This window comes from Thamnophis sirtalis, unplaced genomic scaffold, assembly GCF_051295495.1.
Source record: "Thamnophis sirtalis isolate CommonGarterSnake01/CBP01778 unplaced genomic scaffold, rThaSir2_p1.2 scaffold_1, whole genome shotgun sequence".
Classification (NCBI taxonomy): domain Eukaryota; kingdom Metazoa; phylum Chordata; class Lepidosauria; order Squamata; family Natricidae; genus Thamnophis; species Thamnophis sirtalis.
The window spans coordinates 51,732,593-51,750,501 of record NW_028261381.1 but is presented as its reverse complement, the minus strand read 5'-3'; the positions used below and the strand labels follow the sequence as shown (position 1 = coordinate 51,750,501).

General features: G+C 47.3%; 2 protein-coding genes across 5 annotated transcripts in view; both read left to right on the top strand.

The window, feature by feature from the left end:
• The window catches only part of SLC15A2 (solute carrier family 15 member 2), a 114,961-nt gene that overhangs the window by 27,702 nt on the left and 69,350 nt on the right, over positions 1-17,909 (top strand). The window lies entirely within an intron of this gene.
• Positions 2,891-6,603, top strand: LOC148049404 (uncharacterized). The gene is given in 4 exon segments (XM_087711128.1): positions 2,891-3,019; positions 5,271-5,417; positions 5,419-5,464; positions 5,467-6,603. Coding segments are annotated over 4 exon segments (1,071 nt in total). The 3' UTR covers positions 6,216-6,603.

Sequence of the window (17,909 nt, the reverse complement as noted above, 5' to 3'; positions counted from 1 at the left end):
TCTTTATGCAGATGAGCGGAATCATCACATGGAATTTTAACTCTCCTTGTTTCAGAGAATTTGGGGATAAATTTAAACCTTTATATGCCAAGTCATCATTCATCCTGTTATTCAATATGGAGAGTCATGTGAAACTTCTATGCATTTGTTCCTGTTCACTCCAGCCTTGGTCAGATAATTTAAATATAAATCTATGACTCCCCCTGCTCTATGCAAATGATTAAATGCAAACCACTCACTGAAGCATGAGAATATCACATCATATTCTTGCATGCACAACAATAACTATTTGTGCAGCATTAGGATTATTTTCCATGGCACAATATAGCCTCAATTCAATTCGGTTAGGCAAACAACTACAAAAATCCAGCGAACATTTCTTCTGACATCACTTTTAGTATGCTCAATTTTTTCCCCAAGAGGTATATCAGATATTTATAATTCAACTCCTACAGTCAAAAAGAATTCATACATGTAGGGAAGCAAATGAAGGTTGGTACTAGGGCAACTGAAAGTGACTTCAGTGTAATTACATCTGCTTAGAAATGCATACTGGAAATGTCGAATATCCACACTCATTTTGAAGCTTAATGAGATGCCTAGCAAATCAACAAGACAGTGCAGCAAGAATCACCCTTTCAAAAGTTCAGTAGTTATTGTTGAAGTTACAGGTTCCTTCATGTTGTGTGGACCTCAAACACAAGCATCTTCAAGCAAGCTACATTCTAAGAATCTGAAGGGATTTGATAATCCCTTGAGTCAGCCTTAGAAACAGGTAAGCAAGGAAAGCATATAATTAAAACTTTAGGAGATAACTGAAAGCAAGTATTAAATCCCGTGAATTGCCGTCAGTCAGCTTAGTCTCAACCACCACGGGGGCAGCTGCTAAAAAATAACAACTGCAAACGGTGTTTACCCAGGCATGAGTATGAATGTAAGCAACCACTGCCTGACTATTCATAAGGTGTTTAGAATCCTGACTTTGGGGTTGACCTGTGTGGTGCTATCAGTGGTACCTTTTTCGGCATCATCTACCTGGAAGGGCTAAATCAGGGCTGTCAAACTCCCGGCCCATGGGCCGGATGCGTTATGCACTGGCCATGCCCATGCCCAGTTTTGCGAAGGGGAAAAAAATCCCGATACGTTTCATGATGCCGCCATGAAGCCGTGAGTTGACACCCCTGGGCTAAAGGATAGGTGAACTGTAGGTAAAATGTTGAAACCAGACAGATTCTGGAAAAAGATATTAGCAATAGTATTTGCTTCCTAGCATCAGAGAATCACAATGAGACAAACACTCTTTAGAGTACTTCAGTTTATTTTCTTCCTATACTGGTCTATTTCTTCATGTACATGTAGTAAACCCCAAACCAAATAAAACTAAATTATACTTGCTATATTTAGTTAGGCACTAAAGTTACAGTATACACTAATTATGGTCTATGCCTCTGACAGCTGTCCCTCCCCCACCACCATATTTGAGCTAGAGAATAGGGTTGAGCTTTTAGTAGAAAACACTGTCACAGCACACTTAGTTTTCAAGCTTATTTTGTTCTTCCAAAAGGAAATTGGTGTAATTTTGGAGATCTCCATTTCTAACCGGCTTCATTTCTTTTGGACAAAGACAGGCTGTATAGCCAATAATACTTCTGCAAACCACAGAAGTATTGGTTGGTATTTTAGATGAACAAGTAAGAGCGGCAGTAAAATGTGGCAATTTAGCCTTGCTTTCTAATGACAGTCTCTTGCTCTAGGTTTTGGAGACCAAGACAACCATATTTTCCAGCAAGGGACCAGGAGAGCATTCTACTCCTGCCCCTCCAGTCTCTCATCGCTTATTGTCAAAATGGCATTCATAGCTGCTGAATATGCTTACTCCACATTTTGATTGTTTTTTTTCACCCGGTCTTAAAGAAATAATTGCATTTTGCTGATGCCAGCATTCCTCTGTGCTAGCTAATAGCTTACACTTGTTACCTAATGACCCCGTTTTGGTTCCGGTCTTGTAGCACTCCTCTCCCCAAGTATGACATTGAAGTCAGTGATTGTAATGAAAGTAGCCTGTTAATATCATAATGTAAAAATAGTTGTAAAATTTATTCAGTAAAAGAAGAAGTAGCAACAAACCCACTTTAATAAGAACCATTCGGTTTCTTTCTAAAATCATCCAATGAAGGAACCTGCTAGGGAAACAACAAAAAAGGATTCTATAGGCTGTACCTGGTGATTAGTATCCTTGTAACTAGGTACAGGGTGTAGCAGAAAGAGAAGGAAGAGAATTTGAGTAAGAAAGTAATCATTAAGTCAGTTCATGTCACATGAACACAGGTAGTTCTTCAACTTTTGCTGATCAGTTCTACTGGAAAGTCTACTTTGTACTCCCAAAATGCTACAGATCAGTGATGGTGAAGCTTTTCAGCACCGAGTGCCCAAACTGGAATGCACATGCATGTGTGAACACCGGAGCATCAGAAATCCGGAGACCAGCTGGCCAGTGTGTGCATGCCTGTTTTTGGGCTGTTTTTAGGCCGTTTTCAGGTCCATTTTCTGGCTGTTTTGGGGGCCATTTTCAGTCCATTTTTTGGCTGTTGTCAGGCTGTTTTTCGGATTAGGGTTTGGGTTAGGAAAACAGCATGAAAACACCCTGAAAAATGGCCTGAAAATTGCTTGACAGCGATTTATACTAGAGCTGTCAAGCAGGGCAACCAATAAGATCACAGAAACAGCCCGTGCTCAACCAGCTGCTCCTTAGCCAATCAGGCGTGGCTCAACTGTTGCCGGCTGTCAGTCATATGTTGAGGACTTGCGGCCAGTTGTAAGTCGATGACTTAAGACTGATCACAAGTCGAGGACATAACACTCCTCCCCCCCAGTGAGGGTGCATGCGTGAATGTGGCGCAAGCGAAGTCACTTAAGTAGGCGGACCGACGTTGGACCTGCCCAGAACGCCGCATTAGTGGTGGTGCAGGTGAAGAGGCAGGACATGCCCGTGGTAGCTCCTCCCCCTTACCCTGAAAGGGTAAGTCCAATAACAGTGGCGGCTCGGCTTAAGGCTGGTAGCTGGATGGTGGTCGGCAGGCGGCAGCATCATAGAAGAGGCCTGACTTGGGGAAGGCCTCGGTTGTTAGGCGGCACCTCAGTTGGTCCACGTGTTGCCGCCATTCATGCTCATCCGGGAAGCTGACCCTATAATAACAGGGGCCAGTTATTTGGGTGATGGTGGCAGGCACCCACCTAGGGTCCCCAATGTAGTTCCTTGCATAGACTAAATCCCCCTCCTGGAAAATTCTAGGAGGGCCCCATGCTCTCAGGATGTGGGGCGACATATTGGGGATGTAACCGGTCAAGGGTAGTCCGTAGGCGGTGGCCCATCAACAGCTCTGCAGGGCTTTTGTGGGAGATGAGGCAGAAGGTTGAATGCTGACCTAGGAGGCAGGCCATGACCTTGTCTGGCCAACCACCATGGCCCATTCCACCCAAATGTGCAGACCACACATTTACCTGGCCATTACAGGCTGGATGGTAGGGTGCGGTGAGGGCATGGTGGATGCCCAAGCCGGCCAGGAATTCCTGGAAGGTTGCGGCTGTGAATTGGGTGCCATTGTCAGACACTACTGTGTCCGGAATGCCATGGGTGGGTGTAAAAAAGGTGCCGCAGCTTCCAGATACTGGCCTCGGCGGTGGTGGATGACATGATGAAGAGCTATACTCACTTTGAGTAGACATCCACCTCCGTCAAAGGAGGTTGCGCATGTGCGGGATGGAATATGGCTGCCAAGCGTTACCGCTTAGGCATTCGAAATAACAAATGAACACAAATGCAAGGGCTTGAGACTTTAGTTACTGTAATAGGAGACATGGGGAGGAGATCAACTATCCAACATCGCAGAGAAGTGGTCAACTGGGAGGGGGTTGCTCTCGGGCGGCCCCTGGGCGGCAACTTCAGCCTCAGCGTTCCTGCACCAGCTGGTGGTAGCGACGGCGGCGGCACTGTACGGGCAACAATGACAACAGCAGTGTTACGAGGGCGGTGAGCGAGCGTCTTTACTTTCATTTTCGCTGTCGGCTTTTGCTGCCGAGGGGAGACGCCTGGATTACATCTCGCCCGAAGAAGGGAGTAGTGAGCATGGGATAATAGGTATCGGGACTGGGCTTCCTGCCGCAGCCGCAGTTCCCTTAGATTCCCCCCCTCTCCCTCTTTTCGGACTTCTCTCGCTGTGCTGTTCCCGGTGCAAGGTTTTATTCCACCTATTTCCTTGTCTGGTGTGTGGCGACCGGCGCGCCCAGTATCATCTGTAGTTTCCTTGGAGGTGCCCTTTCTGACAACCCCATCTTTCCAACCGCCCTACCCCCGGCATTGAAAATTTGGATGGACGGTGCACCTGGGGGTTGGAACTTTCCCCTCAGCGACCGCCATTTTCGGCCCTGATTTATTTCACCTTCTCCTCTCCTGGTTTGCCTCTCGAAAAATACCATCATTGCAATGATCATAAAGACTATCCTGCATGCTGGCAACCCTATAGCCTGTTGTGTTGCGCGCATACGATGAGAGGAAGCGGTGAGAAGCGGGGAGGACGCAGCCGTGACTTTAACCACCTTCTTGAACTGGCTTGAATTGGCGTTTACATTCTCCCCCCCCCCACTGGATCAGCTTTGGCCACTCTCAGACTCTGGACCTCCTGCCCCCCTCCCCTTTTGCATTTTACACTTTCCAGACCTACGAGGGAGGAGAGGGACTGGAAATCCCCCCCCTCCCATACCAACACCAGCTTTGGCTCCGACCTGCACAAATCCGCTTGGGCGGAAACTAAGAACTGTGCAATTTTACCGGGATGAAGTATGTGTGTATGGTATGAATGATGATGAATGTGCCCACTTTTAATTTAAATTAATTAATTTTATATTATTATGTTTGTAACATTGTAATTTTTAAATGATCATAGTGGGGTTTGAATGAGAGAATGGTTGTAGTATATATGAGAGGGCCAGGAACACAGCCTGGTGCCCCTTCCACTGAGTGCATAAGCAGAAGTGGTAGGGGGCCCAGGCTTACTCCTGGCCCTAGAATGACTGATAGGTGTGGCCTGCCGAGGAATACGGGGGCCATGGGAGGGAGAGAGGGTCTACGGGAATGGGGATGGGTTGGAGCATCCCGGTCATGGTTGGGAAAGGCAGGTATGACAGGGGCTACAGGGCTAGCCATTCCCAGGGAAGAAGGGCTCGCTACGTTACAGGGATCCCTTGTTCCGGCCCTGTAAGCTCAACTCCAGGACCTGGTGACAAGAGAAGCCAGGTTGTTGCTGCTAAATGCCAGGTCTGTGATCCATAAAGCTCCCCTCGTCCGGGACTTAATACTTGACAAGGGGGAAGACCTTGCATGTATTACTGAAACCTGGCTGGGCCATGAGGGAGGAGTTCCCCCTCTCAGAAATGTGCCCAGAAGGGTTCCAGGTGCTCCATCAATCCCGACATCAGGAAGGGGTGGGGGAGTGGCAGTTATTATCCAAAGATCGTTAGTTCCTCGCAGGATCCCTGCTCCAGAGACTGTGGGGTGTGAGTCTCTGCTCTTGAAGTTGGACCTAGAGGTTCAAGTGGGCTTGTTTTTGATGTACCTACCTCCCAGCTGTGTCTCAACAGCCCTGCCTGCCCTCCTAGAGTCAGTAGCCAAGTTGGCAGTTGCGTTCCCCAAACTGATAGTACTGGGGGACTTCAACTTGCCATCACTGGGCGAATGCTCTGAGGGAACGCAGGAGTTCATGGCTTCCATGACAACCATGGACTTGACCCAAGTAATTCAGGGTCCAACCTATAGAGCAGGACACACACTTGACCATGTGTTTCTCTCGGGGCAGTGGAAATGTGATCTTGAATTAAGGGGGATAGAGACCTTACCCTTGTCATGGTCAGATCACTTCCTATTGAGGCTTGATTTTTGGAAGCTACTCCCCCTCTGCAAGGAGATGGAGCCAATTAAATGGTTCCGCCCCAGGCGCCTGATGGACCCATTGATGTTTCAGACGGAGCTTGGGGAGATACCCAACTCTCTTGCCCACACTCCAACAGAAGCCTTGGTTGCCAGCTGGAATGCATCGGCGACTAGGGCTCTGGATCAGATTGCGCCTTTGCGGCCTCTCTGCGGCAGTGGATCCAGGAGGGCACCTTGGTTCACCGAGGAACTTCGGGAGATGAAGCGCCAAAAGAGACGCCTAGAGTGACGTTGGAGGGCTAGCAACTCCGAATCCAACCAAACACTACTAAGAGCCTTTATTAGGACTTATTTAGTTGCGATACAGGCGGCAAAATGTGCACATTTTTCCGCTCTTATTGCGTCCGCAGAATCACGCCCAGCCGCCCTGTTTAGGATAACCCACTCCCTCCTAAAAGGGGAGGATATGGGGGAATCCTTACAGGGACGGGCTGAGGAGTTTGTCCAGTTTCTGTCGGACAAAATCACTCGGATTCGGACAGACCTAGACTCCAGTTGGACAGTACCAATTGAAGTACCAAGGGAAGGTCTTGCTCAGATTTCCTGGAACGAGTTCCAGCTTGTCACCCCTGAGGAAGTGGACAAGGCCATGGGAGCGATGAGTGCCTCCACCTGTTTGCTGGATCCGTGCCCCTCCTCCTGACCAGCCGGGAGGTAATGCAAGGCTGGCTCCAGAGAATTACCAACTTGTCTCTGCAGGAGGGATTTTTCCCTCACTCCTTGAAGGAAGCAGTGGTAAGACCCCTCCTTAAGAAGCCATCTCTGGACCCAGCCATTCTCAACAACTATCGGCCGGTCTCCAACCTCCCTTTTTAGGGAAGGTTGTTGAGAAGGTGGTGGCCCTGCAACTCCGATGGATCTTGGATGAAGCAGATTATCTGGATCCCTTTCAGTCTGGATTCAGGCCTGGATACTCCACTGAAACCACTTTGGTCGCGCTGATCGATGATCTCCTTGTGCTCCTTGAACTCTCAGCGGCCTTCGATACCATCGACCATGGTATCCTTCTGCAACGGCTGGAAGAGGTGGGAATGGGAGGCACCATCTTGCGGTGGTTCTCCTCTTACCTCTCCGACAGGTCGCAGTCAATGTTGGTCGGGGGACAGAGGTCTACCCCTAGGCCCCTTAAATATGGGGTGACACAGGGCTTGGTCTTTTCCCCCCTCCTATTTAACATCTACATGAAGCTACTGGGTGAGATCATTCGTCGGCACGGGATCAAATACCACCAATATGCGGACGATACCCAGTTGTCTCTGTCTGCCCCATGCCAACTCAGTGTAGCAGTAGAAGTGATGTGCCAGTGCCTGGAAGCTGTTAGGGTCTGGATGGGGGTGAACAAACTCGCACTCAATCCTGACAAGACCGAGTGCCTATGGATGTTGCCTCCCAAGGACAGTTCGATCAGTCCATCTTTATGCCTAGGGGGGGAAAATCTACTCCCCTTAGCGAAGGCCCGCAACTTGGGAGTCCTCCTGGACCCACAGCTGACATTAGAGCATCATCTGTCGGCTGTGACCAGGGGGGCCTTTGCCCAGGTTTGCCTGGTGCACCGGTTGCGGCCCTACCTGGATCGGGAGGCACTTCACACGGTCACTCACGCCCTTGTTACCTTGAGGCTTGACTACTGTGACGCGCTCTACATGGGGCTGCCCCTGAAAAGTGTTCGGAGACTACAATTAGTCCAGAATGCAGCTGCGCGAGCGATATTGGGTGTACCAAGGTACACCCACATCACACCTATCCTCCGCGAGCTGCACTGGCTTCCCATTGGTCTCCGGATGCAATTCAAGGTGCTGGTTATCACCTTTAAAGCCCTACATGGCCTAGGACCCAGATACCTGCGGGACCGTCTTCTGCCACATACTTCCCAATGACCGATAAGATCACACAGGGAAGGCCTTCTCCGGCTGCCATCAGCCAGACAATGTTGACTGGCAACTGCCTGGGGGAGGGCCTTCTCTGTTGCCGCTCTGACCCTCTGGAATAAACTGCCCCCAGAGATCTGGATCCTACCCACTGTCATGGCCTTCCGTAAGGCTCTTAAGACCTGGCTATTCTGGCAGGCCCGGGCTGTTGAACTCATGTTTGAGTTCCAGCCCCGATTAGACTGGGTGTATGTTGTGGTCTTTTTAACTATGTTTTTTTTGTGTTTTTTAACTTCTATTTTAATTGTATTGTTGTAAGCCGCCCGGAGTCCTCCAGGATTGGCCTATAAATTTATTAAACATTAAACATTCAAACATCACGAAATTCTGGCCATGGAAAGGCCCAGCCAAATCTACATGGAGCCTAGACCAGGGTCCCCGGGGTAGGTCCCCCTCTCTAACAGGCACCATTGGGGGGGGGGGCTGGGCGGGACTCTTGACAACTGTTACAGTGACTGACCCAGGTCGCTATAGCCTCATCCAACTTGGGCCAGCAGACATAGCTACGCGCTAAAGCCTTCATATGAACTATTCCTGGGTGGCCCTGGTGGAGGCACTCCAAAACCTGGGTTTGCAAGGAGGGGGAATTATAACATGGTCTTCCCAGAGTAGACACTTGCCCTGGAGGGAGAGCTCCAGCTGGCGCATCTTAAAAGGCCAGCTTCCCCTGGGATCCAGCTTCCTCAATGGCCACCCCCTCTGCACCCAGGTGAGGACCTGGGAGAGAGTGGGGTCCGTCAGTGAGTGGGACATGACATCAGAGGCCGAGAGTGGCAGGTCTAGTGACTATGGCCAAAACAGTGGAGGTCAGAGAGGGGTCCGTGACAGGGAGAGGTAACGGGCAGCAGCTAAGGGCATCAGCATGTCCTAGCTGCTTCCCTGGGTGGTAATAAGAATATGCCACCAAGAATTCAGTCCATCTGGACATCCAAGGGGAAAGGATGGGTGTGGTTGGACGGTAACCATCCAGAAGCCCAAGGAGAGGCTTGTGGTCGGTGATCAAGGTGAAGTACCACCCGTAAAGGTAATCATGGAACTTTTAAATCCTGGACACTGCAGCCAGAGCCTCCTTGTTGATCTGGCTGTAATTCTGTTGGGTGGAAGGGAGTGTCCTGGAGTAAAAAGCAATGGGGGCTTCTGAGTCATCGGGGAGACATGGCTCAGGACAGCCCCCACACCATAGGGGGAGGCATCACAAGCCAACGTCAGCGACAGCCTGTCATTGTACTGAACTAGGACAGCTGCTGACGTAAGCATGGCTTTGACAGCCACAAGCACATGTGCTTCACAGCTTCCCCAGCACCAGTCTGTCGATCGGTCGAGCAACTGATGGAGCGGCTGGGCAAGTGATGCCTTGTGGGGAATGAAAGGGGCATAGAAATGGAGTAGGCCGAGGAATTCCTGCAGCTCCTCCTTACAGGTAGGAGTGGGGACGTCCCTAATTGCGGCAAGTTTGGAGGGGGTGGGGTGGATGCCCTGGGCATCCACTAAGAAGCCCAGGAATTCCACCTAGGGTGCAGCAAAAACACATTTGCTACGTTTCAATTTGAGGCCCCCGCCCCTAAAATGGAGTAGGACCTTCCGAAGTAGTTCGATGAGCCTTGATCAACTGCTAGCAGCAATCAGGACATCATTGAAGTATGGAACCACACCCGGGAGCCCATGGAGCAGCTGCTCCATCAGGCTCTGGAAGATCCCCGCCGAATTGTAATCTATGGCAGTGGAAAGCACCCCTGTGGGTGACGATGGTCTGGGCTGTGGCTGTCTCATCATCCACTGGGAGCTGTTGATAGGCTTGGGCCATATCCAGTTTGGTGAAGATGCAGCCCTGCCCCAAGGAATGGAGCAGGTGCTGCACTACTGGAACTGGATATGGGTTTGCCTGGAGGCCTCTATTGATCTTTGACTTATAGTCGGCACAGATCCTTATAGAGCCATCGGCCTTAATGGGGACCCCATTTAGCATGGTCAACGGGCTCAAGGATGCCCTGCGCCAACAATTTGTCGAGCTCCACATCAATGAGAAGCCTCAAGGCAAACGACAGCCGCTAGGCCTTGAGCCTAATGAGGGCAACCCAGGGAAGTGATTTAGTCCATGACAATTATAGCGAAGATAGTGGGAGAGAGAAGGCTACCCCACCAAAATCCCTGCAAGGAGCTCCAAATGAAGGGAAAAATGGCACTGCAAGCAAGCCCAGTTTTCTCATCCCCAAACTGAGCCCAAGGTCTATTAGGGGGGGGGGGAGGAGGCCAGAGAAACCACCTGGGGGGAAGAGGAGACCGCCATGAAGGCATTGGAGGTTCATCCCAAATTCCGTCCTGCCCCAGTGGGAGAGGAATCATCCTCTTCGTCGGAGGAAAGTGAAACTGAAACACATGACAATCGTCTAGTAAGCTCCCGATTGGGGCCCATGACTATCCCAGTGAATCTTAAAGTGCCCTCTACTGGAAAATATGCTGGCTCTTTTAGATTCAGGTTGCACACATTGCATCGTTAGCCCCGAAGTAGTGGAAAAATTGGGCCTAAGACTAAAAACCTTGAAGGTCCCTATTGCTTTTTGCCAGTTGGATGGCTCGATAGCTGGAGGGAGTCCGGCCCATTTTGTGACTGAGCCAATAGACATGTGGATGGGAACTCACCAAGAGTCAATAAGTTTTATTGTGGCCCCAGGAATGGATCGGCCTCTTATATTGGGCTTACCCTGGCTGCGTAAATGGAATCCACACATCAATTGGAGGAAAGGGTGGATACATATCCGATCTGCTACACCCCCTAAAGGAGAGGGGGACTCCCAAACAGTGTAACGTTGACTCCAAACTAGCAGCCAGGGAACAAGAAAAAATTGAAGGGGAGGAGAAAATCCCAAAAGAATATTAGGACCTGAAAGATGTTTTCAGTGAAAAATTATCTGATAAATTGCCCTCCCACCGTGCCACTGATTGCAGCATTGATATCCTTCCTGGAGTCAAACTTCCAAAACCTCAGATTTATTCAATGACCCCTCGTGAAATGGATGAGTTAAGAAAGTTTATTGACAAAAATTTGCAGAGAGGTTTCATTGAGCCTGCTAGGCCCCGGGTGGCTGCCCCTGTTATGTTCAGAAAAAAGAAAGATGGCTCCTTCTGCTTGGTGGCCAATTATAAAAATCTGAACGCTAACTCTATTCAGAATCTCTACCCGTTGCCACTAATGAAGGACATGCTAGCCCAGTTGAGTAAAGGAAGAATTTTCACAAAATTAGACCTGCGGGAAGCCTATTACAGAGTCAGAATTAAGGAGGGTGATGAGTGGAAGACTGCGTTCAACTGCCCTCTTGGTTGTTTTCAATTCCGGGTACTGCCATTTGGTCTACAGAGGGCGCCATCTGTTTTCATGCAATTGATTAATGACGTTTTGCATGACCACCTCTACAAAGGCGTGATGGTCTATCTTGATGACATCCTTATTTACACAGAAACACGTGAAGAACACGTGAAACTGGTCCGCTCAGTGCTAAAAAAACTCCGGGCAGCAGAGCTATATGCAAAATTGTCTTAAGTGTGAATTTCATCAGGAAAAAATTGACTACCTTGGGTATCGCATCTCCCACGATGGCATCGAGATGGACCCCGCAAAGGTCCAAGCTGTCACTGAGTGGGCACCCTCCCCGCACCCGCAAACAATTGCAAAATTTGGGGGGATTTGCGAATTTTTATCGTCAATTTATTTCCTCGTTCGCCAGCATCACCCTCCCTATTACGAACCTCCTGAAATCAAAAGGGGAGTCCAAACCTAGACCAGGAAAGCCCTTAAATTGGACTATGGAGTGTCAAGCCTCATTTGAAAAACTTAAACGACTATTTGCAGCTGAACCTGTTTTGAAACACCCAGACATGGATTCGCCATTTGTGGTCCAGGCGGATGCAAGTGACATTGCAGTGGGGGCAGTATTGCTACAAACAAATGCTGATGGAAAGCTACAACATTGTGCTTACACCTCTCGAAAGCAGACTGAGACAGAGAGACGATGGGCTATATGGGAAAAGGAGGCTTTTGCAGTCAGGTGGGCTTTGATGACCTGGCGACATTTCTTGGAGGGAGCAAAACACCCTTTTGAAGTGTGGACTGACCATAAGAATTTGGAGGCATTAAAGATCCCCCCGAAAATTATCCCCCAAACAGATGAGATGGGCACAACATTTTAACAGGTTCAATTTCACTTTAAAGTATATCCCAGGGGGGAAGAACTTTATGGCAGATGCTCTATCTAGACTCCCTCAATACAACAGCTCAAAGCTCAGAGTGGTTCACCCAGTCATCCCAGCAAAGAATCTCGCTGCTCCGGTGGTCACCAGAAGCCACAGCAGTTCAAATTTTGAGGTCACGAAGGACCTTGTCTCCAAATTCAAGGAAAACCTTGAGTCCGATGAGTGGTTTAAACATTCCAATGAGTGTACCATGAAAGACGGTCTACCTTGGATAGGGGCTAAATTGTATGTTCCTGCTGCCATTAGAACTTTGGTTCTGCAACAGGCCCATGACTCACGCATGGCAGGCCATTTTGGATTTGTGAAAACTCTGCATCTCATTAAAAGACCATTTTGGTGGCTGTCATTGAAGAAGGACATTGAGTCCTATGTGGCCAGTTGCCCCACATGTGCTGCTGCGAAGCGCCCACCAGGGCCTCCTCCAGGGCGTGGCCCATCTGGAGGCACCATGGAAAGAAATATCTATAGATTTCATTGTTGAATTACCTGAAAGTCAAGGAAATACTGTGAATTGGGTCATTACAGACTTGTTTTCCAAACAAGTTCATTTTGTTCCATGTTTCAAAATCCCGTTGGCTAAATCCTTGGCTAAAATATTTATTACACATGTATATCGCCTGCATGGTGTACCAGACCGCATTATCTCTGATAGGGGGGTTCAGTTCACCTCCTTATTTTGGAAGGAGTTTTTAAAGTTGATTGGCTCCGCCCAGGGGCTAAGCTCTGCCCACCATCTGCAGACTAACAGAGCTTGTGAAAGGACTAATTCTGTTTTGGAACAGTACCTCTGGTGTTTCATTAATTATCAGCAAGATAATTGGGTTGAGTTGTTACCTCATGGTGAAGTGGCCTACAACAACTCGGTGCACAGCAGCACTGGTTTTACACCATTTAAAGTAGTGTTTGGCCATGATTTTGTACCTATTCCGGAGATGCCACGAGAAAAACCACAAGTCCCCTTCAGAATGGAGTGACCAACTCCGCAAAATCTGGCCTTTGGCTTACAAGACATTGGATGCTGCTCATCGGGCACACAAGAAACAACCTGACAAGAAGAGGACTAAGCAAAGGGAATGAAATATTGGAGACCATGTGTATTTGTCTACCAAATTTCTCCAAACCACCCAGAAGTCTAAGAAACTGGGTCCTAAGTACGTTGATCCGTTTCCTATTGTAAAGATTATCAATCCTGTCTCGGTGCGACTGGAACTGCCAAAATACCTTCACCATGTTTACCCAGTGTTTCATGTCAACCTTTTGAAGCCGGAACACACTTCCTCTCTGCGAGTTCCTCTACCTGCACCACCTGCCCCTCTTTTCATTGAGGGAGAGCAACATTTTGAAGTTAAGGAGATATTGGACTCTCGGAAACATAGAAATCGAATTCAGTATCTCGTTTCCTGGAAGCATTTCCCCCCCTCTCATGCTGAATGGGTTGATAAGTCCCACGTGAGGGCTCTTTGCCCTTAGCAGAAATTCTATTCTGCCTATCCCGACAAGCCTTGACCTGGATTGGCGTGGACATTTTTCACCTTCCCTTGCTCCTGTTTTCTGTTGTTTGTGTGTTTGTTTGTTCTTTTTTCTGCAGGGATGATTTCCTTTCCTGATGGAGGGCCGGATGTCAGCAGGCCATCCCTAGGAGGCCATAACAAAAAAATTCTGGTAATTCTTCTGTTCCTGACCTTGATATGTATTCAGTATTCAAATTTTTTGCACCTCTTTTTTCTTCCTAACCCCACATAACCGATTGGGGCTCACTTTTGGGCACAAAAGGATCAGTTTCCATTTCTACCTTATTTTCGCAATAATCAGATTTGCTACCTTGTTTTTCAGTGACTGTGTGAAAACTAACTCTCATAATCCTCTCACATTCCCAAGGCAGAGTATCAACAAGCTCCCCCGCCCTCCAGTTAGTTGATAGGCATGGCATTTTCATTTCATTCTGCATGGTTTCATTACTAAGATTAAATGTATGTGGATCCTGTTTAAGGATTATATATTTACCTATTGGTAGGTCTTAGTCTGAAGGAATGCCTCCACCCCAAAATTGTCATTGACTTGTAATGCGAATTTTTAATAAACGACTTTCTTAACTCTCCATTTCTTCTGTTCCTCCTCATTTTTTTCAAGCATGGATTAGCATAACAATTTCTTTAATTTTCCCCATTTCCAAAAAGATCAAAAAATGTGAGTGGTATGAAAACCATATTTTCTTTTCAGGAAGGAGCAGAGCACATAAAGCAATCCACTTACACATTGCCTAGTAATCAGATCTTTTCTATATAATAGAAGCTGGTGTGCATTAATATAATTCAAACTATTTTACAGTGTCAATGGATTTCTGGTGTGATAAACCACAATGAGTGTTTAATTCCTTTATGCTATTTAAATAATTAGGTAATTCTATTCATCTTCATTCAGACAAGGAACATATTCCATGTGGAAGAATAAGAATAAGCCATTTGGCCTTGCTTTCTGATTCCTTCCAAATTAACTAAGTAAATCATTGGAACTGTCTTTCCTCAACTGTGCTGCTGAATTGATCAGTTCGTATTATAAACTGAGATACCTCATAAAAATCTGGCTATTTTCGTCATCATTTATTCTATTGGTGCAAAATCAATATCTTATTTATATTTCATCACAAGTTGTTCAAATGCAACTCATATTTTCATTGGTAGTACTTTCATCTTACAGTTTACATATTCCATCCTGAAGATGACCAAAAGGAAATTAATGAAAGGGCTACTGTCCATACATTCCTTCACACTTAGAACAAACTCCCCTTTGAGTGTAAAACTTTTTGTAGCTAAAATAGCATCATCCATAAATAGAAGATGAAATTATGAAGCTCCAAGGAATTACAATATTTCTAATTCAAATATTTAAAGGAAAATGCTTATAGCATTTCCTTCATCTTCAAATACTACTAAGGATCTTTAATGGGATGGAATTTTACTAGCTCCTTATCTTTCTTCCTTCTGATGAATTCAAGGAGCTATGGTATGTCAGACTTGTTTCATTGATATTTTATTTTTACAACTGAAGAGAATGTTGGATGTGTATGTGTATGTATGTGTGTGTGTGTATGTGTATCCTCAGAATATCTATGTGTCCATCAAAAGATTAAAATTAAACAGAATTGGACCAAATTTAATAAGGTGGGAAAAGCTAGCAAAAGACTATCAGGTTCAAAAATGATGAAAGAAAATGATGAAAACAATAAAAAAAGAAAGAAAAAAAGATGAAGAGTGCTAACGACCAGATGATTGCAAAGAAATACAATCCTTCGCCCCCCCCTTCTTATCAGATCCTTCCATTCCCCCCACCATCCAGTCTCAATTGTCAGTACCTATCCTTCTACACATACATCCCACCAGCAGAACTAATGAAGCTTTTTGGATCAGAAGCAAAACATTTTCTTCTTCTTCGTCAAGAAAAAACAGTCCAGCTGCCCTTTGAAGAAAAAACAAGCACCTTTGAGACAACCATGATCTGGATGACTGAGAATCTCTACAAAGAGATGAAGAGAAAAACATTCCCGGTAGAAAAAAATACACCTATGGGAAAGGAATTGGGCAATGGCTTGTAATACTGCAAATAATTCGATTTTAAGCCTGCCTTGCTACTCTATCCTGGTTACATGACCCAAGACAGATCCCTTATGAAGAAATCCAGCAGTCCCATTCTGCAGATTTTCTCATTCTTATTTGCTTACAGAAAGGTGTGGCTTTGCAGCTTCCACTCACAGTGAAGAGGGATATTTTTCTCTCTCTTTTCTGCATGAAAACATCTGCAATGAAATAATGATAAAGCTGGAGGGCAGAGAACTGATTGACAGATGATTTTTGTACATGCCCCTTGGTCAACTAGTAGGGACATTGTCAGTTCATGCAAAAGACTGAGCATTGAAAGACAGCAGTGTTGATGGGGGTGCAAAAATGCTGGAAGGTTTGTGGGTGATGCCAGTGGTTGTGCGAAAGTGCTTTAAATGTCACAAAAAGGATACAGAAATGAAAAGAAAATGAGAACTGAGAGGGTATAAAATTTGGTATTCTAAAAGAGAACCTTGCCAGTCAGTCTACTGACTAACCAGCTCAAACACATATACATTGAATAAAATAAAATAATAAAATAAAATAATATTGCACATAGCAATTAAAATGATTACAACACAGTATAATAAAATACAATAGAAATTGAATAAAATACAACTGCACCCAACAGGACAGATATGGTGCAATATTTTTGATGTTGCAGATTCCAACTATTAATTAACACATTAGCAATATTTCTTCTTCCTCCTGATAGTATAACTAAAAACAAATTAATCGCTCGGTGAACACTCTGATGGGGCGCAGGAGTTCATGGCTTCCATGACAGCCATGGGCTTGACCCAAGTAATTCGGGGCCCAACCCACTCAGCGGGTCACATGCTCGACCTCGTATTTCTCTCGGAGCAGTGGACTTGTGATCTTGATCTGAGGGGTAGTGAGATCATACCCCTGTCGTGGTCAGACCACTGCCTACTGAGGCTTGACTTTCGGAGACCAAACCCCCACTGTAGGGAGGAAGAACCGACCAGATGGTTCTGCCCCAGGTGACTTATGGACCCCTTGAGGTTCCAGACGGAGCTTGGGGTTATTCCTGATACCCTCGCCCACAGTCCGGTGGAGACTCTGGTTGCTGCCTGGAATTCGGCAGCGACGGAGTCTCTTAACCGGATTGCGCCACTACGGCCGCTCCGAGGCAGTGGATCCAGGAGGCCTCCTTGGTTCACCGAGGAACTCCGGGAGAGGAAGCGCCGGAAGAGACGCCTAGAGCACTTATGGAGATCCAATAAATCCGAATCGAACCGAGCACTTCTAACATCTTGCATCAAGGAATACATCAGGGCAATTAGGACGGCGAAAAGAACTTATATTGCCACCTTGATTGCCTCCGCTGAGTCGCGCCCAGCCGCCCTGTTCAGGATAACCCGTTCCCTCCTAAATAGGAGGGATACGGGGGATCCCCTGCAGGGTAGGGCTGAGGATTACGTCCAGTTTCTAGCGGACAAAGTTGCTCGGTTTTGGTCGGACTTGGACTCCGATTCCGCAGATCCAGCCGAGGCACAAGGGGATAATCTGGTAGACCATCGCTGGGTTGAGTTTCAGGATGTTGCCCCTGAGGACGTGGACAAGGCCATGAGAGCTGTGAGTGCCTCCACATGTGTACTGGACCCGTGCCCCTCCTGGCTGGTTGCTAACAGCAAGGAGGTGACACGGGGCTGGATCCAGGCAGTTGTTACCACCTCCCTTTGGGGGGGGGGTCTTTCCCCCCGCACTTAAAGCGGCGGTGGTGAGACCCCTCCTGAAGAAACCATCTTTGGATCCAGCCGTTCTTAACAATTATCGTCCGGTCTCCAACCTCCCCTTTGTGGGGAAGGTTGTTGAGAAGGTGGTGGCCTTTCAGCTCCAACGGTCCTTGGAGGAAGCTAGTTATCTTGACCCATTCCAGTCCGGCTTCAGGCCTGGCTACAGCACAGAAACCGCTTTGGTCGCATTGACCGATGACCTCTGGAGAGCCAGGGACGGAGGCTACGCCTCCATCCTGGTTCTCCTTGACCTCTCAGCAGCTTTCGATACCATCGACCATGGTATCCTTCTGCAACGACTGCTGGAGGTGGGGGTGGGAGGCACTGTTTTGCGGTGGTTCTCCTCTTACCTCTCGGACAGGTCGCAGTCGGTGTTAGTTGGAGGGCAGAG